Source organism: Nerophis lumbriciformis, linkage group LG20 (genome assembly GCF_033978685.3).
Source record: "Nerophis lumbriciformis linkage group LG20, RoL_Nlum_v2.1, whole genome shotgun sequence".
Taxonomy (NCBI): domain Eukaryota; kingdom Metazoa; phylum Chordata; class Actinopteri; order Syngnathiformes; family Syngnathidae; genus Nerophis; species Nerophis lumbriciformis.
The window spans coordinates 697,501-721,399 of NC_084567.2; the positions used below are offsets into that span (position 1 = coordinate 697,501).

Here is a 23,899-nt window from a genome sequence, read left to right on the forward strand (position 1 = left end):
CCCACCATCGACACGCCGTCACACCCATGTCATCCTTTCTCAGAGGTCACAGACCCCGAGGAGTGTGCCAGGGTGCTTTTGGGCGTGGCCAGCTCTCCTACGTGCCCCGCCCAGTACGGCCTCACCCTGCTCAGCGTGGTCCGACACCTCGCCAGACTCTGCGTGCACGCCGCCCACAACCAGCTCAGCGTGACGGGCCTCGCACAGATCTTCAGCCCGCTTCTCTTCAGACACACGCCCACAGGGTCGGTCGCTCCTGCTCACACACACTCATGCATTCATGTGCACATTTGTACATGTACGCACTCATGCACACATTCATACTCATACGTACGCATGTGCACATTTGTACATGTACGCACTCATGCGCACATTGATACTTGTACGTATGCACATTTGTACATGTACGCACTCATGCGCACATTCATACTCATACGGACAAATGCACTCATGCACACATTTCGTACTCATACGCACTCATGCACACATTTGTACATGTACGCACTCATGCACACATTCATACTCGTACGTACGCATGCGGACATTCGTACTCATACGCACTCATGCACACATTTGTACATGTACACACTCATGCACACATTCATACTCGTACGTACGCATGCGCACATTGATACTTGTACGTATGCACATGCACATTTGTACACGTACGCACTCATGCGCACATTTGTACTCATATGTACAAATGCACTCATGCACACATTCATACTCATATATATACTCATTTGTACATGTACGCACTCATGCACACATTCATACTCGTACGTACGCATGCGGACATTCGTACTCATACGCACTCATGCGCACATTGATACTTGTACGTATGCACATGCACATTTGTACATGTACGCACTCATGCGCACATTGATACTCGTACGTATGCACGTGCACATTTGTACACGTACGCACTCATGCGCACATTCGTACTCATACGTACTAATGCACTCATGCGCACATTCATACTCATACGCCCTCATGCGCACATTTGTACATGTACGCACTCATGCGCACATTCATACTCATACGCACTCATGCGCACATTTGTACATGTACGCACTCATGCGCACATTCGTACTTGTACGTATGCATGTGCACATTTGTACATGTACGCACTCATGCGCACATTCGTACTTGTACGTATGCATGTGCACATTTGTACATGTACGCACTCATGCACACATTCATACTCGTACGTACGCATGCGCACATTGATACTCGTACGTATGCACATGCACATTTGTACACGTACGCACTCATGCGCACATTCGTACTCATACGTACAAATGCACTCATGCACACATTCATACTCATATATATACTCATTTGTACATGTACGCACTCATGCGGACATTCGTACTCTTACGCACTCATGCGCACATTTGTACATGTACGCACTCATGCGCACATTGATACTTGTACGTATGCACATGCACATTTGTACACGTACGCACTCATGCGCACATTCGTACTCATACGTACAAATGCACTCATGCACACATTCATACTCATATATATACTCATTTGTACATGTACGCACTCATGCGGACATTCGTACTCATACGCACTCATGCGCACATTTGTACATGTACGCACTCATGCGCACATTGATACTCGTACGTATGCACATGCACATTTGTACACGTACGCACTCATGCGCACATTCGTACTCATATGTACTAATGCACTCATGCACACATTCATACTCATATATATACTCATTTGTACATGTACGCACTCATGTGGACATTCGTACTCATACGCACTCATGCGCACATTTGTACATGTACGCACTCATGCGCACATTGATACTCGTACGTATGCACATGCACATTTGTACACGTACGCACTCATGCGCACATTCGTACTCATACGTACAAATACACTCATGCAGAAATTCGTACTCATACATACTCATGTGCACATTTGTCCATGTACGCACTCATGCAGACATTCGTACTCATACGCACATTTGTACATGTATGCACTCATGCGGACATTCGTACTCATGCGTACGCATGTGCACATTTGTACACGTGCGCACTCATGCACGCTTTCGTACGCATCTACACATTTGTACACGTGTGCACTCAGCACACGTTCGTACACGTATGCACTCATGCACAGATTGGTACACATGCATGCACTCATGCAGGCATGAGTGGTCAAGTCCCACTAGTAGTTTCCAGTCTAGTCTGTGTGTGTGAAACCAAGTTGAAGTGTCTTTAGCGCCCCCATGAGGATGAAAAGAGTCCTCTCAGCACATGAAGTTAGTCATCCTGTCAAGTCTGTAATATTGAGTGCATCTTTGTTTCAGGTCTGAGTCTGGTCCAGATCCTCTTGTCCAGGCCCTGGAGGTTCTGATCAGCAGTGAGCTCAACATGAACCAGGCTGCTCCAGGTGAGCAGGGAACTGACAATCTTCATCAGAGTCTTCCTCATGCATTCTAACTCCTAAATAAAAGAAGGTCCTCACATCAACAACTCTAATAAATAGCATTTCAACCAAATATTAGCAACATTCTTATTACAACACACACCAGCTATTTTTAACACCCAGCTAATTAGCTTGTTGCTGCTACATGGACGTCAGCAGCTGGTGAGCTCCTATTCTACATCATAACACAACTTTGACAGCCAATTTAGACCCTGAAATGGTGAGAAAGGCACTTGGTTCCACCACTCTTTGTTCTTCCTGAGGATTGTGTCATTCTCCACCTAAATGGGAATATATATAGACATCCTCACAGTGACAGCAGACTTTGTACAGTAAGTGATGTTTTATACATGTTATTATGAATGTTACTACATGACATATATACTTACATCATGTATATATTACATGTTATTATGAATGTTACTACATGACATATATACTTACATCATGTATATATTACATGTTATTATGAATGTTACTAGATACTACATATATACTTACATCATGTATATATTACATGTTATTATGAATGTTACTACATGACATATATACTTACATCATGTATATATTACATGTTATTATGAATGTTACTACATGTCATATATACTTACATCATGTATATATTACATGTTATTATGAATGTTACTAGATACTACATATATACTTACATCATGTATATATTACATGTTATTATGAATGTTACTACATGACATATATACTTACATCATGTATATATTACATGTTATTATGAATGTTACTACATGACATATATACTTACATCATGTATATATTACATGTTATTATGAATGTTACTACATGACATATATACTTACATCATGTATATATTACATGTTATTATGAATGTTACTACATGACATATATACTTACATCATGTATATATTACATGTTATTATGAATGTTACTACATGACATATATACTTGCATCATGTATATATTACATGTTATTATGAATGTTACTACATGACATATATCTTACATCATGTATATATTACATGTTATTATGAATGTTACTACATGACATATATACTTACATCATGTATATATTACATGTTATTATGAATGTTACTACATGACATATATACTTACATCATGTATATATTACATGTTATTATGAATGTTACTACATGACATATATACTTACATCATGTATATATTACATGTTATTATGAATGTTACTACCCGGTACATGACATATATACTTACATCATGCATATATTACATGTTATTATGAATGTTACTAGATACTACATATATACATCATGTATATATTACATGTTATTATGAATGTTACTACATGACATATATACTTAAATCATGTATATATTACATGTTATTATGAATGTTACTACATGACATATATACTTAAATCATGTATATATTACATGTTATTATGAATGTTACTACATGACATATATACTTGCGTCATGTGTATATTACATGTTATTATGAATGTTACTACATGACATATATACTTACATCATGTATATATTACATGTTATTATGAATGTTACTACATGACATATGTACTTACATCATGTATATGTTACATGTTATCATGAATGTTACTACATGACATATATACTTACATCATGTATATATTACATGTTATTATGAATGTTACTAGATACTACATATATACTTACATCATGTATATATTACATGTTATTATGAATGTTACTAGATACTACATATATACTTACATCATGTATATATTACATGTTATTATGAATGTTACTACATTACATATATAATGTGTATATTGACATTTATAAAAAGATCAAACTATGTAAATATTAGGTGTTATTTTGAGTGTTACTACATTACATATATAATATGTGTATATTGACATTTATAAAATGATCAAACTATGTAAATATTAGGTGTTATTTTGAGTGTTACTACATTACATATATACTCAAAGCGTGTATTTAAAACCTTGATGGAGGTTTCTTTAGAGCGCTTTATTGGCGGAATAAAACGACTCCATGTTAGCTGACTTTTGCTAATGTTTATTTAGGATTTAGAATGCATTAAAAAAGAAAACCATATGTTGTTGTCTTACATAAGGATTGTGGATAATAGGCAGAGTTCCCCAAAAAAGTGCAGTTCCCCTTTAATGAGGTCATAGTTGGTTGATGATGTCATGGATAGGAAGCCGCACTAATCAAAGATGTCGATCAATAAACGGGCAGCTGTTGAATGGATGACGTCGTCGCTCCTCAAGGATGCAGTAAAGGGGTGGGGGTGCAGTGTTGCCTCGGTGATATCATTTCTGTGTGTGGATTGGCCACTGGGGTTGGTGACGTCACACATCTCCCAGCTCCGAACTGAGGCCACGGCTCAGACGTGCACTGACAGGAAGTGGCCGTCCCCGCTGTGGCGTTGGGGGGGGGGGGGGGTCACGCTGAAGGTGCGGACATGGAGCAAGGTGGCGGTGGAGATTTGGTCCTCTGCTACATCAACATGAAGAGTCCAGGTAGCGTTGCTGTGGACATTGTGGGTGACCAGTCGTTGCCATGGTTACAGTGGACCAAATCACTGTTTGTTTGATAGAAGGAACAGGAAGTTGACCCGCGTCTCTGTCTTGGTTTCAGCTTTGCCTCCCAAGCCGGCCAAGTCCTGCACGCCGGCGGCCGCCCCGTGCACCTTCAACAACAGCATGGCGCTGCAGGACGCCGAGTGGTACTGGGGCGACATCTCCAGGTAACGCACTGCCACCTGTACGTACGCACGCACAGAGAGGCTTTTTTACCACTTCCTGTTTCAGGGAGGAAGTCAACGAGAAGCTGCGGGACACCGCCGACGGCACCTTCTTGGTGCGGGACGCCTCCACCAAGATGCACGGGGATTACACGCTGACCCTGAGGTAAGGCTGAAACGACGTGTCGACGTAGTCGACGTCATCAGTTACGTAAATATGTCGACGTCGTTTTTATGCGTCGACGCGTCGCATATTTACGTCACACTGCCGTCATGGCGGAGCGCAAAGCAGACGATGCGAGCGGTGCGAGCGGTGCGAGCGAGGGGAAAAAAGCACACCAAAAGTCGTCAAAAGTGTGGGAGTATTTCAATAAACGGCCTAATAATGTTGTAGCGGTGAACAGCTGTCTCGTCAGCTGACGCGCGAGCTCGCAACCGTGGCTGTTTAGCAACCAGCCAAACCCCACTTAATAAAATTATATTTTATCTTAGAGCACATCCGCATCCCTATTCACCTAGGCAACCCCAGGAAATGTATATAATTCGGCATTATTTCGGCCAGTCGGCTTACATGATCAGAGCCGATCAGTTTACGTTCACGCGCAGGTATAACGCGGGGCGCTCCCGTCTCATCTGTTGGGGCACGAGCCCGGTAATTAGACCGCTGTGTCAAATCAAGGAGTACAAAAGACGCCAGCGCAGAGTGGAAAAAGGTTTAGTTCATTACAGATAACCAAGAGTTGTGCCAAAAGTATGTAAGATTTAATATTTCTCTTCGTGGGTGTGGCGCACTTGTTGCGCTGGTGAGATTGGGGGGGGGAGTTGTGTGCATGTAGCGTGCTTAGTCTGGAGGCTAAATACACACAGTGTGTTATGTAACTGTTGTTTAGTGTTGATATTCTTTGCTTAGTTTGATAAATGTTGGAGCAGTTTGCTTCATCAGGAGGGTGAAGTCGCTCAATTTAAAGTGTTGGATTTAACTGTGTTGGATCATTGGCTGCTGGTGAGGCAATAGAAAAAGGGGCATTTTTCTACCAGTAGACAGCGTTTAAGATTGAGTGTTTCACTGCTAAATTAATAATATATTTATATTGAATATGGATTTTAAATATGTATCTAAATAGGTGGTTAATTGGTTAGGTATTTATGTATTTGCATATTGGGTTTTCTGCTGCATTTATCTATTGTGTTTCTGGGTTTAAATGTATTTTATATGTATCTTGGTGCATTTATGTTGAGACAATTTATTTAAAATCTGTTTTAACTTAAAGGGAAAAGATGTGTCCATTTTCTTGCACTTGTTTAATGGTTAAGAGTTTGATAGCCTAATTAATAATTGTAAATTATGGGATTGATAATTGATTGATTTTTTACAGCATGTTAATCTTGTGGTGTTTTGTCCTTAAAGGTTTTTCACCTACTAAATAAGCTAAAGGCTACTAAAGACAGCTAATGACAGCTAAAGAAACTAAAGTCTACTAACACTGCTAAAGACTGCTAAAAAGACTAAAGAAGAAAAAAGAAGCTGTTTCTTGGTTGGAAAAACTGTTGCAAACTAAAGGAAAATAAAAGGAAAAAGTAACTACGGTCTGGTCTTTTGAGTGAAATCCAGAAGCCACATTCAGCATTGGTACATCCCTTCAAGTGTGGGATAAGCACAGCGAAAAAAGCAAAACACTTGACAGTTGTTGTATGCACACTGTCGAGCGGAAATGGCCTATCATAGCAGCACAACGGCTATGAAGGAACATTTGAAAAGAAAACACCCGACAGCGTTCTTGCCATCACCATCAACTAGTCAATCGTCCGCGTGAGTATACGTTGTCATCATTACACAAAAACATGAATGTGTCATTTGTATCTGCGTTGTAAATTCATAAACTAAAACACTGTTTCGCTCTGAGAGGCGCGTTTGGCGTGCCTGTTCAGTGTTTACAAAGACGCGCTCCTCTTTAACGCTAACGTTAACTAGTTGTGCAAATACCTTTTACAACATTAACAGTTACATATACTATGTACAATCCAACAATTAACTTTCACTTTAATCATACTATCATTGTTGCGTTATTAAGCAAAATAAGCAATACTTTTACTTTTGTTGAAATGTTTACACTGTTACAGAATATTTCCTTTTGCACTTTTTTGTATTGGATGTTTATCTTTATTTTTGCACATTTTAAAGCAAAATAAGCAATACTTTTACTTTTGAAATGCTTATACTATTTCAGAATATTAAGATTTGCACTGGATGTTTACTTTTAAAAAGCAAATAAGCTACTTTTAATTTTGTTAAATGTTAAACGTTTTAAATGTTTACATTGTTACAGAATATTTTGTCATGTTGTTGTCAATGTTGACTGAGTGGCCATACTTTTTTTTTTGTAAATAAAAGTCATGCCTTTTGAAAAAACTGGCCAACATTTATTTTTTCATCTTCATTTTAAATTAAAAAAATAATCGGTAAAAGGAAAAATAATCTATAGATTAATCGGAAAAAAAAATCTATAGATTAACCGATTAATCTAAAAAAATAATCTATAGATTAATCGATAGAAAAATAATCGTTAGCTGCAGCCTTACCCTGAGGTGAACGCCGCCACATTGTCCTCGCCACGTGCACAGGTGAGGGTTACCAAGGTGTGTGTGTGTGTGTGTGTGCAGGAAGGGAGGCAACAACAAGCTGATCAAGATCTTCCATCGGGAGGGCAAGTACGGCTTCTCAGACCCGCTCACCTTCAGCTCGGTGGTGGAGCTCATCAACCATTACCGCCATGAGTCTCTGGCACAGTACAACCCCAAGCTGGACGTCAAGCTGCTCTACCCGGTCTCCAAGCACCAGCAGGTACGCTCGCCCCGTCGCCGCCACACCCGTGCCCGCCTCTGACGGCATGTCCTTCAGGACCAGGTGGTGAAGGAGGACAGCGTGGAAGCCGTGGGCAAGAAGCTCCACGAGTACCACCTGCAGTACCAGGAGAAGAACCGCGAGTACGACCGGCTGTATGAAGAATACACCAGAACCTCTCAGGTAAACACGCCTACCGTATTTTCCGCACCATAAGGCGCCCTGGGTTATAAGCCGCGCCTTCAATGAACGGCATATTTCAAAACTTTGTCCACCTATAAGCCGCCCCGTGTTATAAGCCGCATCTAACTGCGCTAAAGGAATGTCAAAAAAACAGTCAGATAGGCCAGTCAAACTTTAATAATATATTAAAACCAGCGTGATGTGGGCGCGCATGGAGTCGTATATCAACATGGACGAAGCTGCGTGAAAAAAGCCACCCGGCCTCTTCGCGTAAACTTAAACTTACCTTAACCACTCGCTCATCTTTTCTTCATCCATCCCTTCGAGTTAGCTTTTATGATGGCGCCGGCTGGAAAGGTCTCTTTTGGCAAGGTCTTCCTTTTGAATATCACCATGGGTGGAAGTTTCTGGCCATTAGCATGGCAAGCTAGAACCACAGTGAAGGATGACTTCTCATTCCCTGTGGTGCGAATATTCACCGTACGTGCTCCCGTTGTATCCACAGTGCGGTTCACAGGAATATCAGTTGCTGTGAAATAGTAATCCGTGTGCGGATGGAGAGATTGCGTCTTTTCATGAACCGGATCCCTGTCGTTTAGTAGGAGCCATTTTGTGGTCTTTACAGATGTAAACACACAAAGGAAATGAAACGTACGGTAATATCCGCGCGCTTTTTCTTCTTCTACGCGGGCGGGTGGTTGCTTACAGTAGAAGAAGAAGCGCTTCCTGTTCTATGGGGGCGGGTGCTTACCTTGGCGGTTGCTTGCGTAGAAGAAGAAGCACTTCCTCTTCTACGGGGAAAAAAGATGGCGGCTGTTTACCGTAGTTACGAGACCGAAACTTTATGAAAATGAATCTTAATATTTATCCATATATAAAGCGCACCGGGTTATAAGGCGCACTGTCAGCTTTTGAGAAAATTTGTGGTTTTTAGGTGCGCCTTATAGTGCGGAAAATACGGTACTTGCAGACGCAGACATTGGAAAAGCATTCCATACATCAGGGACACTCTTTCTGCAGGCCAGCTACTTCTCAATGTACCAAGTGGAGGAGATCTACCTTATTCATATACAGTCCTGGTCAAAAGTCTACGTACACTTGTAAAGAACATCATGTCACCAGTTTACAATCATTTCTACAACTCTTATTTGTTTGTGATAGAGTGATAGGAGCACATACTTTTGAGGGTCAAAAGTATACATACAGCAATGTTAATATTTGCTTACATGTCCCTTGGCAAGTTTACCTGGAATAAGGTGCTTTTGGTAGCCATCCACAAGCTTCTGCTTGACCACTAAATTGCTGCAGTTCAGCTAAATGTGTTGCTTTTCTGACATGGACTTGTTTCTTCAGCATTGTCCACACCTTTAAGTCAGGACTTTGGGAAGAAAACCTTCATTCTAGCCTGATTTAGCCATTTCTTTACCACTTTTGAGGTGTGTTTGGGGTCATTGTCCTGTTGGAACACCCAACTGTGCCCAAGACCCAACCTCCAGACTGATGATTTTAGCTTGTCCTGAACAATTTGGAGCTAATCCTCCTTTTCAAATCAGCTAAATCAGGCTAGAACAGGGGTCGGCAACCCAAAATGCTGAAAGAGCCAAATTGGACCAAAAATACAAAAAAAAAATCTGTCTGGAGCCGCAAAAAATGAAAAGCCATATTACATACAGATAGGGCTGCAGCTAACGATTATTTTTCTATCGATTAATCTATAGATTATTTTTTTCGATTAATCGGTTAATCTATAGATTATTTTTACCGATTTTTTATTTTATTTTTTTAAATGAAGAGGAAAAAATAAATGTAGGCCAGTTTTTTCAAAAGGCATGGCTTTTATTTACAAAAAAAAAAGTATGGCCACTAGTCAGTCAACATTGACAACAACATGACAAAATATTCTGTAACAATGTAAACATTTAAAACTTTTAACATTTAACAAAATTAAAAGTAGCTTATTTGCTTTTTAATGTGCAAATATAAAAGTAAACATCCAGTGCAAATCTTAATATTCTGGAATAGTATAAGCATTTCAAAAGTAAAAGTATTGCTTATTTTGCTTTAAAATGTGCAAAAATAAAGATAAACATCCAATACAAAAAAGTGCAAAACGGAAATATTCTGTAACAAGTGTAAACATTTCAACAAAAGTAAAAGTATTGCTTATTTGCTAAAATGTGCAAAAATAAAGCTAAACATCCAATACAAAAAAGTGTACAGTGTAAACATTTCAACAAAAGTAAAAGTATTGCTTATTTTGCTTAATAACACAACAATGATAGTATGATTAAAGTGAAAGTTAATTGTTGGATTGTACATAGTATATGTAACTGTTAATGTTGTAAAAGGTATTTGCACAACTAATTAACGTTAGCGTTTGTGACACGTCTTGTGCCGTGGGGTTCTTTCAGGACCGACAGACTGAACGCCAGACGGCTTTGCCAGGTTTACAATCTTTTAATTTTACACAAAGTCTTTTCTCTTCCAACTGCGCGGATTGCGCACCTGGGCACGATTGCGGCGTCGCTCCCGGCGCGCCCCGCCTCGCCGCTCGCTCGCCGCCGCCGCCTCTCCACAGCGTTAAAGAGGAGTGCGTCTTTGTAAACACTGAACAGGCACGCCAAACGCGCCTCTCAGAGCGAAACGGTGCTTTAGTTTATGAATTTACAACGCAGATACAAATGACACATTCATGTTTTTGTGTAATAATGACAACGTATACGCACGCGGACGATTGACTTGTTGATGGTGATGGCAAGAACGCTGTCGGGGGTTTTCTTTTCAAATGTTCCTTCATAGCCGTTGTGCTGCTATGATAGGCCATTTCCGCTCGACACAGTGTGCATACAACAACATTATTAGGCCGTTTATTGAAATACTCCCACACTTTTGACGACTTTTGGCGTGCTTTTTTCCCCTCGCTCACATCGTCTGCTTTGCGCTCCGCCATGACAGTAAAGTAGTGTGACGTAAATATGCGACGCGCCGACGCACAAAAACGGCGTCGACGTATTTACGTAACCGATGACGTCGACTACGTCGACGCGTCGTTTCAGCCTTACATACAGATGATACAGATAGTATGTCATTAAATATAAATTCAATTAAGATGACTTAAAGGAAGCTAAATGAGCTCAAATATAGCTACAAACGAGGCATAATGATGCAATATGTACATATAGCTAGCCTAAATAGCATGTTAGCATCGATTAGCTTGCAGTCATGCAGTGACCAAACATGTCTGATTAGCACTCCACACAAGTCAATAACATCAACAAAACTCACCTTTGTGGGTTCATGCACAACGTTAAAAGTGTGGTGGACAACATGAGACAGAAAAAGAAGTGGCATAAAACACGTCCTAGAAAGTCGGAGAAAGTTATACATGTAAACAAACTGCAGTGAGTTCAAGGACCGCCAAAATTAGTAGGACAAAACGGCGCTCGCCAAATACTGGAATCAGTGAAGCATGTTTAATATAAACAGTGTGCTTTATAACATTTAGGGAGGTTTGTGTCATGTTGTCCTCCTACAGAAACCATATAAAAACAAAAATTAAAAAAAATGTCCCCTCAACTTTTCATACATTTTTGAAAAACCTCCAGAGAGCCACTAGGGCGGCGCTAAAGAGAGCCGCGGGTTGCCGACCCCTGGGCTAGAATGAAGGTTTTAGAATGGCCTTCCCAAAGTTCTGACTTAAAGGTGTGGACAATAGATAGATAGGTAGGTCTTTATTGTCATTGCACAAGTACAACGAAACTTTGTTTTCAGCACAAACCCGTTGAAGATGATACAAACAAACCGTGTACAGGGTTACAGAACAGGAACACTGATGGGTCGCCAGAAGGCGCTCCGTAAAAGATGGGGAAAAAAGTAAAACGCTGGGGAAGGATGTAAGAAAGACTTGACTTTCAGTGAATTCTAGCTATATATATATATATATATATATATATATATATATATATATATATATATATATATATATATATATATATATATATATATATATATATATATATATATATATATATAAAGAGAAATACTTGAATTTCAGTGTTCATTTATTTCTACATATACACACATATAACACTCATCTACTCATTGTTGAGTTAAGGGTTGAATTGTCCATCCTTGTTCTATTCTCTGTCACTATTTTTCTAACCATGCTGAACACCCTCTCTGATGATGCATTCTGCTTCGTCTCCTTGTGTGCGCAGTTGTGCACTGCACTCTCTAAAAGCCATAGATGTTATTGTCACATATGCGTGTACAGTAGATGGCAGTATTGTCCTGTTTAAGAGTGTCACAACATTGCTGTTTACGGCAGACAAAAACGCGACTGCTGTTGTTGTGCGTTGTTGCCGCGCTGGGAGGACGTTAATGAAACTGCCTAACAATAAACCCACATAAGAAACCAAGAACTCGCCCTCCATCATTCTACAGTTATAACGTGATTGGGCAGGCACGCTGTTTATATTGTGGGAAAGCGGTCGTGAAAACAGGCTGTCGACACGTCACTCAGGTCCGCATGGAGCTGGAGGGGGCGTGGTCTCCAGCTCCGCCTGAATTTCGGGAGATTTTCGGGAGCAAATTTGTCCCGGGAGGTTTTAGGCGCTGAATTTTGGGAGTCTCCCGGGAGGGTTGGCAAGTATGTCCTAAGGGGGCCCAGTCTGGAGTGGGAAAAAACCTCCATAGCAAAGCACATATACATATTACAACATACATTTCGAGATATCTAGCAACAGAGGGAAGGGAGTGCGAGGTAATGGTGGCAGGCTGCAGCTCTCGGCGCTGACCGTCCTTCCATCACCCCTATGGGATTTGCGTTGAGGGTGTTGGGTTGGGGGGGTGTATCTCTCTCTCTCTAGGTCATCCTCAGACGAGCCTTCCATCGTTGCTTCCAGTCATCCTGATTCTCCATACATTTGACCAGTTCCTTGGTACTCTGAGCTCCTGCATCCTTCTTGAGTATGTCAGTGTGGGACGTCCTCTTGACCGATGCCCTGATGTGTCCTGCTAGTCTCATTCTCCTTACAGCAATCTTCTGGCTCACCCTTGGTATTCCCTGGTAGAGGATTCTGTTGGTTCCGTGCACACTCTTGTTGATGTTACGCAGCATCCTGGTGTAGCAACCATCCAGAGACCTCTTCAGGGTAGAGGAGAACGGACTCAACTGTCACATAGACGGGTCCTGGTTAGCAGCTCCCGCCATCAGTGTGTGAATGTGGACATAGTGTCAAAGCGCTTTGAGTTCCTTAGAAAGGTAGAAAAGTGCTATACAAGTACAACCCATTTACCATTTAGAAGAAGCTGAGTTTGATTGGTTAGAGTTCCTACACTGTCAGGGTCCTCCATGCAAGTGCCTTCCTCACTTTTAGATCTTGCTCAGTTGAGTTGACCCATGCGCCAGGTATTTGAAGTCCTCAACTTCTTTCAGCACAGTGCCTTCTGCTGTTACCAGAGGTTGATGTTCTGGTGGAACGTTGGAGGTCATGACCTCAGTTTTCTTGGCATTTAGCCTAAGGCCGACCTTGGCACACTCTAGCTCTACCCTGTGTAGGAGTTCTTGTGCTTGTTCCACGTCGTTGGAGAGCAGACTGATGTCAAGGTCTGTCAGGACCACTGCCGGTTGTCCACTCGACTTCCTTGGTGTCAGCGTGAAGCCAAGTTCCTGCTCTCACCCATTTATTGCCTTCCTGAGCGCATGATGAAGAGCAAGGGGGCTAGTTAGTGTACCGTATGTGTGGATGGATGTTTGTGTGTAAGCCTACAGTGTGTCTCTGTTCCGAGGCCTTGATCCTGTGCAGCCGATAAGTCCAAAGTCAACAACAGGTGTGTGTCCATGAGAGACAAGAAGGGAGTTTGTTGTGGGAGAGTCTCCAAGCCAGGGAAACAATCCAAGTTAGAATGTTTTGTAACATTTTCTTTTCACTCTAAATTGTCTCTGACTGGTCCTCAATAATCCTGCGGGGCAGACAGTCCCATGTGATCCAAATCACAAGAGTGTCCACAGTTCTTCCTGCATCCTCCAGCTTTGGGCTACTTTGAAGACCGCCAGCAACTTCCAATTTGTGGACAAACCAGAGCAAGGCTTACTCCAATCAGCAGATGTCCTGTTGTCATCATTCCTAATAGGTAGAGATCTTCACGTCCTTCACAGACACTCCTTCTTCTCCCAAGAGTCCGTGGCGTGTCCAGCAACAACCGCTCCGTCACGCCTAGCAGGCTCCCCCAAACCCAAGATCTTGTCCATTTCATTGAGGGCAGTTCATTAGTTTCAATGTTTAGATTTGGAGAGCAGCGCAAAAAGAGGCAAGAAGAAAGTTAAGACAAGACAAAGAAGCAAGCAGGAGAGATAAGGGAGAGGGAAGGGGAGCGTCCGCCCTCCATGAGAGAAAGGTGCTGAAGAAACAAGTCCATGTCAGAAAATCAACACATTTAGCTGAACTGCAGCAATTTAGTGGTCAAGTGGTCAAGCAGAAGCTTGTGGATGGCTACCAAAAGTGCCTTATTGCAGGTCAACTTGCCAAGGGACATGTAAGCAAATATTAACATTGCTGTATGTATACTTTTGACCCTCACATTTTCAGTAGAGCCATAATAAATTCATAAAAGAAGCAAACTTCATGAATGCAACAAGTATGTGCTCCAATCACTACATCACAAACAAATAAGAGTTGTAGAAAGTCCAGACAGCCATGACATGATGCTCTTTACAACTTTTGACCACCGCTGTATGCATACTTGCCAACCTTGAGACCTCCGATTTCGGGAGGTGGGGGTGGGGGCGTGGTCGGGGGTGGGGCGGGGCGTGGTTAAGAGGGGAGGAGTATATTGACAGCTAGAATTCACCAAGTCAAGTATTTCATACATATATATATATATATATATATATATATATGTGTGTGGGGAAAAAAAATCACAAGACTATTTCATCTCTACAGGCCTGTTTCATGAGGGGGGGTTCCCTCAATCATCAGGAGATTTTAATGGGAGCATTCACATACCATGGTTTATATAGGGCACAGAGTGGGTGGGTACAGGCTGGCGTAGGGGCGTGGTGATTGGCCCATGTGTTACCTAGGAGGTGTTTCCGTCTGTGGCGGCATGCTGATACAATTTCGCTGCGCTTGTTGAGGGATGACAGGTCTGGACGGTAAATAATAAACAGTTTCTCTTTCAAGCATAGGTTGCATCTTTTATTACCACTATTGTAAGGTGTGCTGGATGCAAGAATTTGCCATGTTATTGAATATTCAACATTATTGTCTTTGAGGTCCCAAATGTGTTTGCTGAGTTCTGTGGTATTCCGCAGGTTTTGGTTCCTGAAAGAAGCCTTGTGATTGTTCCATCTGGTTTTGAACTCTCCCTCGGTTAATCCTACATATGTGTCGGATGTGTTAATGTCCTTGCGTGTTACCTTAGATTGGTAGACAACTGATGTTTGTAAGCACCCCCCGTTGAGAGGGCAATCAGGTTTCTTTCAACAGTTGCAGCCTTTGTTGGTTTTGGAGTCGCTCTGTCCGGGGGCCGACGGCTCATTTGCAATTGTTTTGTTGTGGTTTGAGATAATTTGTCGTATATTGTTCATACAGCTGTAGCTCAATTTAATGTTGTTCTTGTTGAATACTTTTCTTAGGGTGTTGTCTTTGGGAAAGTGTTTGTCAATCAGATTGAGGAATTTGTGTCCAATGTTAGTTGAGACGTTTTTGCTGTATGGGGGGGTTGTACCAGATGATGTCGTTTCGTTTTCTGTTCTTTTTTGGTTGGTTTCCTGGCGTGGGTTCATAGGTGAGGGTGAAATTGTATCCGCTTTCATCAAGGGCTTTTTGGTACGGGGTGTTGCTTGGTCAAATTCAGCTTTGCTAGATGACAGCATCGATAGCCTTTTATTAATTCCGGTAGGTATTCTTTTCGTGGTGGTGGGTGGGTGGTTGCTGTCATGGTGCACGTATTGGAGTGTTGTGTTGGGTTTCGTGAATGGTTGGTAGCTGTTATTTCTCAGGTTGAAAGTGACGTCAAGGAAGTTGACGGTTTGCTTGTTGGCTTCAATCGTGATCCGTAGGCCGTTCTCTTTGAAAATTTGGCATATGCGCTTCTTGGTATTCTCGCTGCTCCTTGGCGAGGCGCGACACACTGCCAGTCCGTCATCACGGTAAATACCAAGGTTCAGATTGAGGCTAGCGAGCTGGGAGAGGAGGAAACTCCCAACGAGTTCACACGTTTCTGCTCCGTCAAATGTTGCATTGTTCTTTTTTTGCCATGGTGTACTGTTGTGGATGAGAATGGAGTTTTTTGCGTGGATGATGATGTTTCTTTCGTTGCCTGTGATTGAGTCGTAGTCTGAGGCGAAGTCTAGTGCTTGAGTCAGTAGGTCTTGCGTGATGGAAGGGTAAAATTCCTCGATATCAAAGGAGATAAAGTTGTGCTGTTGTTTGTCTTGGATGTTGTTGAACCATTTGATATATATATATATATATATATATATATATATCTACATCCTGAAAATATGCAAACAAACTGTGTTTAGATAATTGATACTTCAAACTTGCATAAATACATATTAAGGAATATAACATAACTTGGGTTCTGATAGTTTCAAAATGTAATGAATAAAATGCTGAAGTTGTTGATAAACAAGCAATTATTTTAATAATTAAATATGGTCATTTTAAATGAATTATTATGATAATTTAAAATCAATTATTTCAAGTATGTTTATTTTAATGTATAATTCTATGGCTGGATGTAATAAGGAGTCACGAAAAAATACAAATAAAAATACAATTAATTTTGATGTTTTTAGCAAAATATAGTAATAATGTATTTAGTTGTTTTTTTTTAATTAATAAATATATTTATTTTTAGGTAAGATAAACATAATAATACAATTTGTCTCTAGTCTGGATGATTTAGTTCTTGTCACCCTGTTGTCCTCCCGTCATAAAAAAAAGGCTGTCCTCACACAAGTCTGCATGGAGCTGGAGGGGGCGTGGCTTCCAGCTCCGGCTGAAAATCGGGAGATTTTCGGGAGAAAATTTGTCCCGGGAGGTTTTTGGGAGAGGCGCTGAATTTCGTGAGTCTCCCGGAAAATTCGGGAGGGTTGGCAAGTATGGCTGTATGTCATTTATGAAAGGTGTTTACTGATAATACAAGCATGTTTATTGCTTTCTTTCATGAAGACAAGAATATAAGTTGTTGTATGAGCAGTTCTGATGATTGACAAGGTAGTTCCTGGCTATAATTGAGGTAGAGGTGGTACAATCCTGACCATGCACCACTATTGTAACGCAAAAAAAAAGGTTTTTTTTTTTTCAATTTCCAGTAATATGCTGTAAAGAACACCGTAAAATGTATTGTCATTTTTATTAATTTGATGAGTAGTTTGCTGTAAAATCATAAGTCAAGCAGATATTTAAGTACTAATTTTTATTTAGACAAAACATGTTTGGAAAGTATGATCATATAGTGTAATATTTGTTGTAATAATGGATACTATGAAAGTTTAAAAGGCATGCAATTTCAAGCAGTACATATATTTTCTCTGTCCAAATGAAAAAGGTGCATGACATGTAATGAGAAGATATGAAGTACTATATTGACACACATCACTTCCAGCTGTCATGATGTCAAACTCAGACTAAGTGCTTGCATGAGAGAATGATGGCTCCTAGCTCATACTTTCCAACCCTCCCGGATTTTCCGGGAGACTCCCGAAATTCAGCGCCTCTCCCGAAAACCTCCCGGGACAAATTTTCTCCCGAAATTCAGGCGGAGCTGGAGGCCACGCCCCCTCCAGCTCCATGCGGACCCGAGTGACGTGTTGACAGCCTGTTCACACTTTTAAACAGGACAATACTGCCATCTACTGTACATGCATATGTGACCCACCCATAATGTGTCACATTTTTGTGTTGATTTATTTATTTTATTTTGTGGTTTGAATTCGTTTTTGGAGCTGTCATCACACATTTATCAGTATTCACATTGGTCAGTAGGGGGCAGTAGGGCGTTTCTTCCCAATTGAATGCTATCACCTGCAGACCGGAAGTGTCTTGTCATTCTGATGAGCGCGACCAGTCTGTGAACAATTGAAACGTCCTGTGTGCTTTTTCCTCCTGTATAACAGGTTAGTTTTGGTGAATCAACTCACTGAATAATATCCATGTGATCTTTATAAGTTTAAGTACACATTCTGATGGTGGAGCCTAACTCTAAAGTGTTTGTGAGTTGTAGTTTGTATTTGTGAATGAATCCAGTGCACAGCTGCAGTAATCAATACAAAAAGGCGACGTGAGTGCGCAATGTTTATATAGGAACTTCTGATCCTAATTCAGACTCCCAAATTAGAGCTCCCGTTTTCTTATTGGTTTTAAAATGTATATTTGTATAATGTGTGTGTCCTGAAATAGTGACAGAGAATAAATAGAACAAGGATGGACAATTCAACCCTTAACTCAACAATGAGTAGATGAATGTTATGTGTGTGTATATGTGTAAATAAATGAACACTGAAATTCAAGTATTTATTTTATTTATATATATATATATATATATATATATATATATATATATATATATATATATATATATATATAGAATTCACTGAAAGTCAAGTATTTCTTATACATATATCTTAACCACGCCCCTGCCCCACCCCCGACCACGACCCCCACCCCCACCTCCCGAAATCGGAGGTCTCAAGGTTGGCAAGTATGTCCTCGCTGGTGTGCTGGTGTGGACACTTATGGCCTAAAAACTATAAACAATATTTGATTTGCTATTTACAAAAGCCAAAAGCAGTGCAGTTGTCAGCTTGTGTAAATGGTCAATAAAAAGAGAATACAACAAATCCTTTTCAACTTATATTCAATTAAACAGACGGCAAAGACAAGATATTTCATGTTTATTATTGCAAATAATCATGAACTTGTTTCAAAAAAGGCATTTTTACCAGTGTGTTACATGGCCTTTCCTTTTAACAACACTCAGTAAAGGTTTGGGAACTGAGGAGACACATTTTTGAAGTGGAATTCTTTCCCATTCTTGCTTGATGTACAGCTTAAGTTGTTCAACAGTCTCCCTTCTCATATTTTATTTTCAATGTCTGGACTACAGGCAGGCCAGTCTAGTACCCACACTCTTTTACTATGAAGCCACGCTGTTGTAACACCTGGCTTGGCATTGTCTTGCTGAAATAAGCAGGGGCGTCCATGATAACATATGTTGCTCCAAAAGCTGTATGTACCTTTCAGCATTAATGGTGCCTTCACAGATGTGTAAGTTACCCATGTCTTGGGCACTAATACACCCCCATACCATCACACATGCTGCCTTTTACACTTTCACCCTACAACAGTCCCCATGCTTCTTTTCCTCTTTGATCCACAGTTTCCAAAAACAATTTGAAATGTGGACTCATCAACACTTTTCCACTTTGCATCAGTCCATCTTAGATGAGCTCGGGGCCCAGCAAAGCGTTTCTGGGTGTTGTTGATAAATGGCCTTCGCCTTGCATAGTAGAGCTTTAACTTGCACTTACAGATGTAGCGACCAACTGTAGTTACTGACAGTGGGTTTCTGAAGTGTTCCTGAGCCCATGTGGTGATATCCTTTACACACCGATGTGGCTTTTTGAGGGATCCAAGGTGCGTAATATCATGGCTTACGTGCAGTGATTTCTCCACATTCTCTGAACCTTTTGATGAGATGGTGAAATCCCTAAATTCCTTGTTGAGAAATGTTGTTCTTAAACAATTTGTTCAGGCATTTGTTGACAAAGTGGTGACCCTCGCCCCCGTCCTTGTTTGTGAATGACTGAGCATTTCATGGAAGCTGCTTTTATAGCCAATCATGGCACCCACCTGTTCCCAATTAGCCTGCTCACCTGTGGGATGTTCCAAATAAGTCTTTGATGAGCGTTCCTCAACTTTCTCACTCTTTTTTTGCCACTTGTGCCAGCTTTTTTGAAACATGTTGCTGCCATTAAATTCTAAGTTGATGATTATTTGCAAAAATAAAAGACGTTTGTCAGTGTGAACATGAAATATCTTGTCTTTGCAGTCTATTTGTTGTATTCTCTTTTTATTGACCATTTACACAACTTCACTGCTTTTAAGGTTTGTAAAAATATAATCTACTTGTTGATTTACTGGTGCTAGCTATTTATTTCAACATGCTTCTATCGGGTCCCTCCCAGAGTCTTTTATTGTGAAGGCTGTCTGAATAAAGCGAGGTGACGACAATTGATGATCAGCAATATCTTCTACAAAGTGTAGTAATATTCACACTGCAGCTGTCTAAAGTCCGGAGAGTTCTCTGAAGGACGCTTGCTCTCCTCATATGCTTTTGTCCATCTTGCTGCCCAGCCTTGGCGGAGAGCGAAACTGAAAGTTAACTTGTGTGTGTGTGTGTGTGCTGAGAGAGAATGTGTGTATTTGCAAAGATGTTGTGTCCTTGAACATAACGTAGTGTGCGTGATAATATTATCCTAACAGTCTTAAAGTCCTCCTGTGTGCAAGAACTTATTTCCCCAGCAAACATTTGTGATATTGATATTCCCCTGATCACTGTATGTAGTCTCTGGTATCAACATGGCTAACTGTATCCTCCTACCACGTGTTGTGGAACATGTTTACGTCCTCAGTGATACTTGTAGTTAAGGCTGCAGCTAACGATTATTTTTCTATCGATTAATCTATAGATTATTTTTTTCGATTAATCTATAGATTATTTTTTTCCCGATTAATCGGTTAATCTATAGATTATTTTTTCGATTAATCTATAGATTATTTTTCCTTTTACCGATTATTTTTTTATTTAAAATGAAGATGAAAAAATAAATGTAGGCCAGTTTTTTCAAAAGGCATGGCTTTTATTTACAAAAAAAAAAGGTATGGCCACTCAGTCAACATTGACAACAACATGACAAAATATTCTGTAACAATGTAAACATTTAAAACTTTAACATTTAACAAAATTAAAAGTAGCTTATTTGCTTTTTAATGTGCAAATATAAAAGTAAACATCCAGTGCAAATCTTAATATTCTGCAATAGTTTAAGCATTTCTAAAGTAAAAGTATTGCTTATTTTGCTTTAAAATGTGCAAAAATAAAGATAAACATCCAATACAAAAAAGTGCAAAACTAAATATTCTGTAACAGTGTAAACATTTCAACAAAAGTAAAACTTTTGCTTATTTTGCTTAATAACACAACAATGATAGTATGATTAAAGTGAAAGTTAATTGTTCGTTTGTACATAGTATATGTAACTGTTAATGTTGTAAAAGGTATTTGCACAACTAATTAACGTTAGCGTTAAAGAGGAGCGCGTCTTTGTAAACACTGAACAGGCACGCCAAACTCTCCTCAGAGCGAAACGGTGCTTTAGTTTATGAATTTACAACGCAGATACAAATGACACATTCATGTTTTTTGTGTAATGATGACAACGTATACTCACGCGGACGATTGACTAGTTGATGGTGATGGCAAGAACGCTGCCGTTGTGCTGCTATGACAGGCCATTTCCGCTCGACACAGTGTGCATACAACAACATTATTAGCAGAGGTGGGTAGAGTAGCCAGAAATTGTACTCAAGTAAGAGTACTGTTACTTTAGAGATTTATTATTCAAGTAAAAGTAAGGAGTAGTCACCCAAATATTTACTTGAGTAAAAGTAAAAAGTATGTTGTGAAAAAACTACTCAAGTACTGAGTAACATACACACACATATCATATATATATACATTGATATATACAGTATATAATTTATATTTATTTATTTTGCCGTTTTTGTTTACATGTTAAAGGTGTTTTAATGAATATACATGCATGTTTAACACATATAGATTCCTTTCTTTCATGAAGACAAGAATATAAGTTGGTGTATTACCTGATTCTGATGACTTGCATTGATTGTAATCAGGAAGCAGTGCTGGTAACGTCCACGTTTTCAAATGCAGGAGAAAAAAAGTTCCTCCTTTCTGTCTAATACCACATGAAAGTGGTTGTTTTTTGGCATCTTATTTGTCCAGCTTCCATATTCGTTTTTATACCCTTTACAAGAAATACATTGGCGGCAAACTCCGTAGCTTGCTAGCTTGTTTGCGCAGGCTTTCGGAGACTCTTTTTTTGAAAGCGCAGGCGCAATGGAGCGGGACTTTTATTGTGAAGACAGGAACTGTGCAGTCACTCTTTAGGCTTTTGACGGGGTGTACGGTTGAAATAAAAAAGTATCTTTTTTCCTTCACACTTTTGATTGAAACTTGTATTAGTAGATTGCACAGTACAGTACATATTCCGTACAATTGACCACTAAATGGTAACACCCCAATAACTTGTTTCAACTTGTTTAAGTCAGGTCATGTGACCACCTGGCTCTGTTTGATTGGTCCAACGTCACCAGTGACTGCATCTGATTGGTGGAACGAAGTGAAACGTCACCAGTAAGGCAGGCACTTTGAAGGTCTGTCTGACAGACCAAAACAAACAAAGCGTGCATTAACAGATCGATAAAAATTTGTAGCGAGCTGAATGTAGATAAAAGTAGCGTTTCTTCTTAGGCCGTTTATTGAAATACTCCCACACTTTTGACGACTTTTGGCGTGTTTTTTTCCCCTTGCTCGCACCGCTCGCATCGTCTGCTTTGCGCTCCGCCATGACGGTAGTGTGACGTAAATATGCGACGCGTCGACGAACAAAAACGTCCTCGACGTATTTACGTAACCGATGACGTCGACGCGTCGTTTCAGCCCTACTTGTAGTAAACCTTTATTTGCTGCCATGTTACAAGTGTAGAGGGACGTTAGCCGCCAGCTCAACGTGGCTCCACGTCAGACGGGAAGTATGCGGTGTTGTGACAGCGACTTGTGGGCCCGCAGGAGATCCAGATGAAGCGGACGGCCATCGAGGCCTTCAACGAGACCATCAAGATCTTTGAGGAGCAGTGTCAGACGCAGGAGCGCTTCAGCAAGGAGTACATCGAGAAGTTCCGCCGGGAGGGCAACGACAAGGAAATCCAGAGGTAGGCTGTTGCCGTGGCAACTGTGCAGCTGTTGCCATGGAAACCCGGCCCCAAAAAGAGCATTGCGTGCCAAGCGGCGGCTGTTGGGGACGTGGCGTCACATGACCACGTCTCTCTGGTCACGTGTTCCCGCCTTCTTGGATCCACCGGCGGACTTTGACCGCAAGACTTGTGTCCCGTGTGCCCAGGATCGTGGAGAACTACGACAAGCTGAGGTCACGCATCAGCGAGATCGTGGACAGCAAGCGCCACCTGGAGGTGGACCTGAAGAAGCAGGCGGCGGACTACAGAGAGATCGACAAGAAGATGAACAGCATCAAGCCAGACCTCATCCAGCTGCGCAAGACCAGAGACCAGTACCTCATGTAGGCCACCTACCTCAGGACCTGCACTGTACTGGGACTAGCATGTTGCTCACCTGTGTGTGTGTGTGTGTGTGTGTGTGTGTGTGTGTGTGTGTGTGTGTGTGTGTGTGTGTGTGTGTGTGTGTGTGTGTGTGTGTGTGTGTGCAGGTGGCTGACACAGAAGGGGGTCCGTCAGAGGAAGTTGAACGAGTGGTTAGGTCTGAAGAACGAGACCACAGAAGAGTAAGTTGACACTTGTTAGGTCACGCTGGGGCGTTCAAGTGAGTCGGTACGTTTCAGCGGCAGATGTCTGGGACCTCGTGTAAACC

General features: G+C 40.9%; 1 protein-coding gene across 1 annotated transcript in view; it reads left to right on the forward strand.

Moving 5' to 3' along the window:
• LOC133619103 (phosphatidylinositol 3-kinase regulatory subunit alpha-like) overlaps positions 1 to 23,899 on the forward strand; it is a 33,672-nt gene that overhangs the window by 7,154 nt on the left and 2,619 nt on the right. Inside the window, exons 7-15 of the mRNA XM_061979978.2 lie at positions 44 to 245; positions 2,333 to 2,415; positions 5,067 to 5,175; positions 5,240 to 5,338; positions 7,834 to 8,014; positions 8,072 to 8,197; positions 23,084 to 23,226; positions 23,415 to 23,591; positions 23,739 to 23,813. Of these exons, the coding sequence (XP_061835962.2) occupies positions 44 to 245; positions 2,333 to 2,415; positions 5,067 to 5,175; positions 5,240 to 5,338; positions 7,834 to 8,014; positions 8,072 to 8,197; positions 23,084 to 23,226; positions 23,415 to 23,591; positions 23,739 to 23,813 (1,195 nt within the window). The remainder of the gene's footprint in view (positions 1 to 43; positions 246 to 2,332; positions 2,416 to 5,066; positions 5,176 to 5,239; positions 5,339 to 7,833; positions 8,015 to 8,071; positions 8,198 to 23,083; positions 23,227 to 23,414; positions 23,592 to 23,738; positions 23,814 to 23,899) is intronic.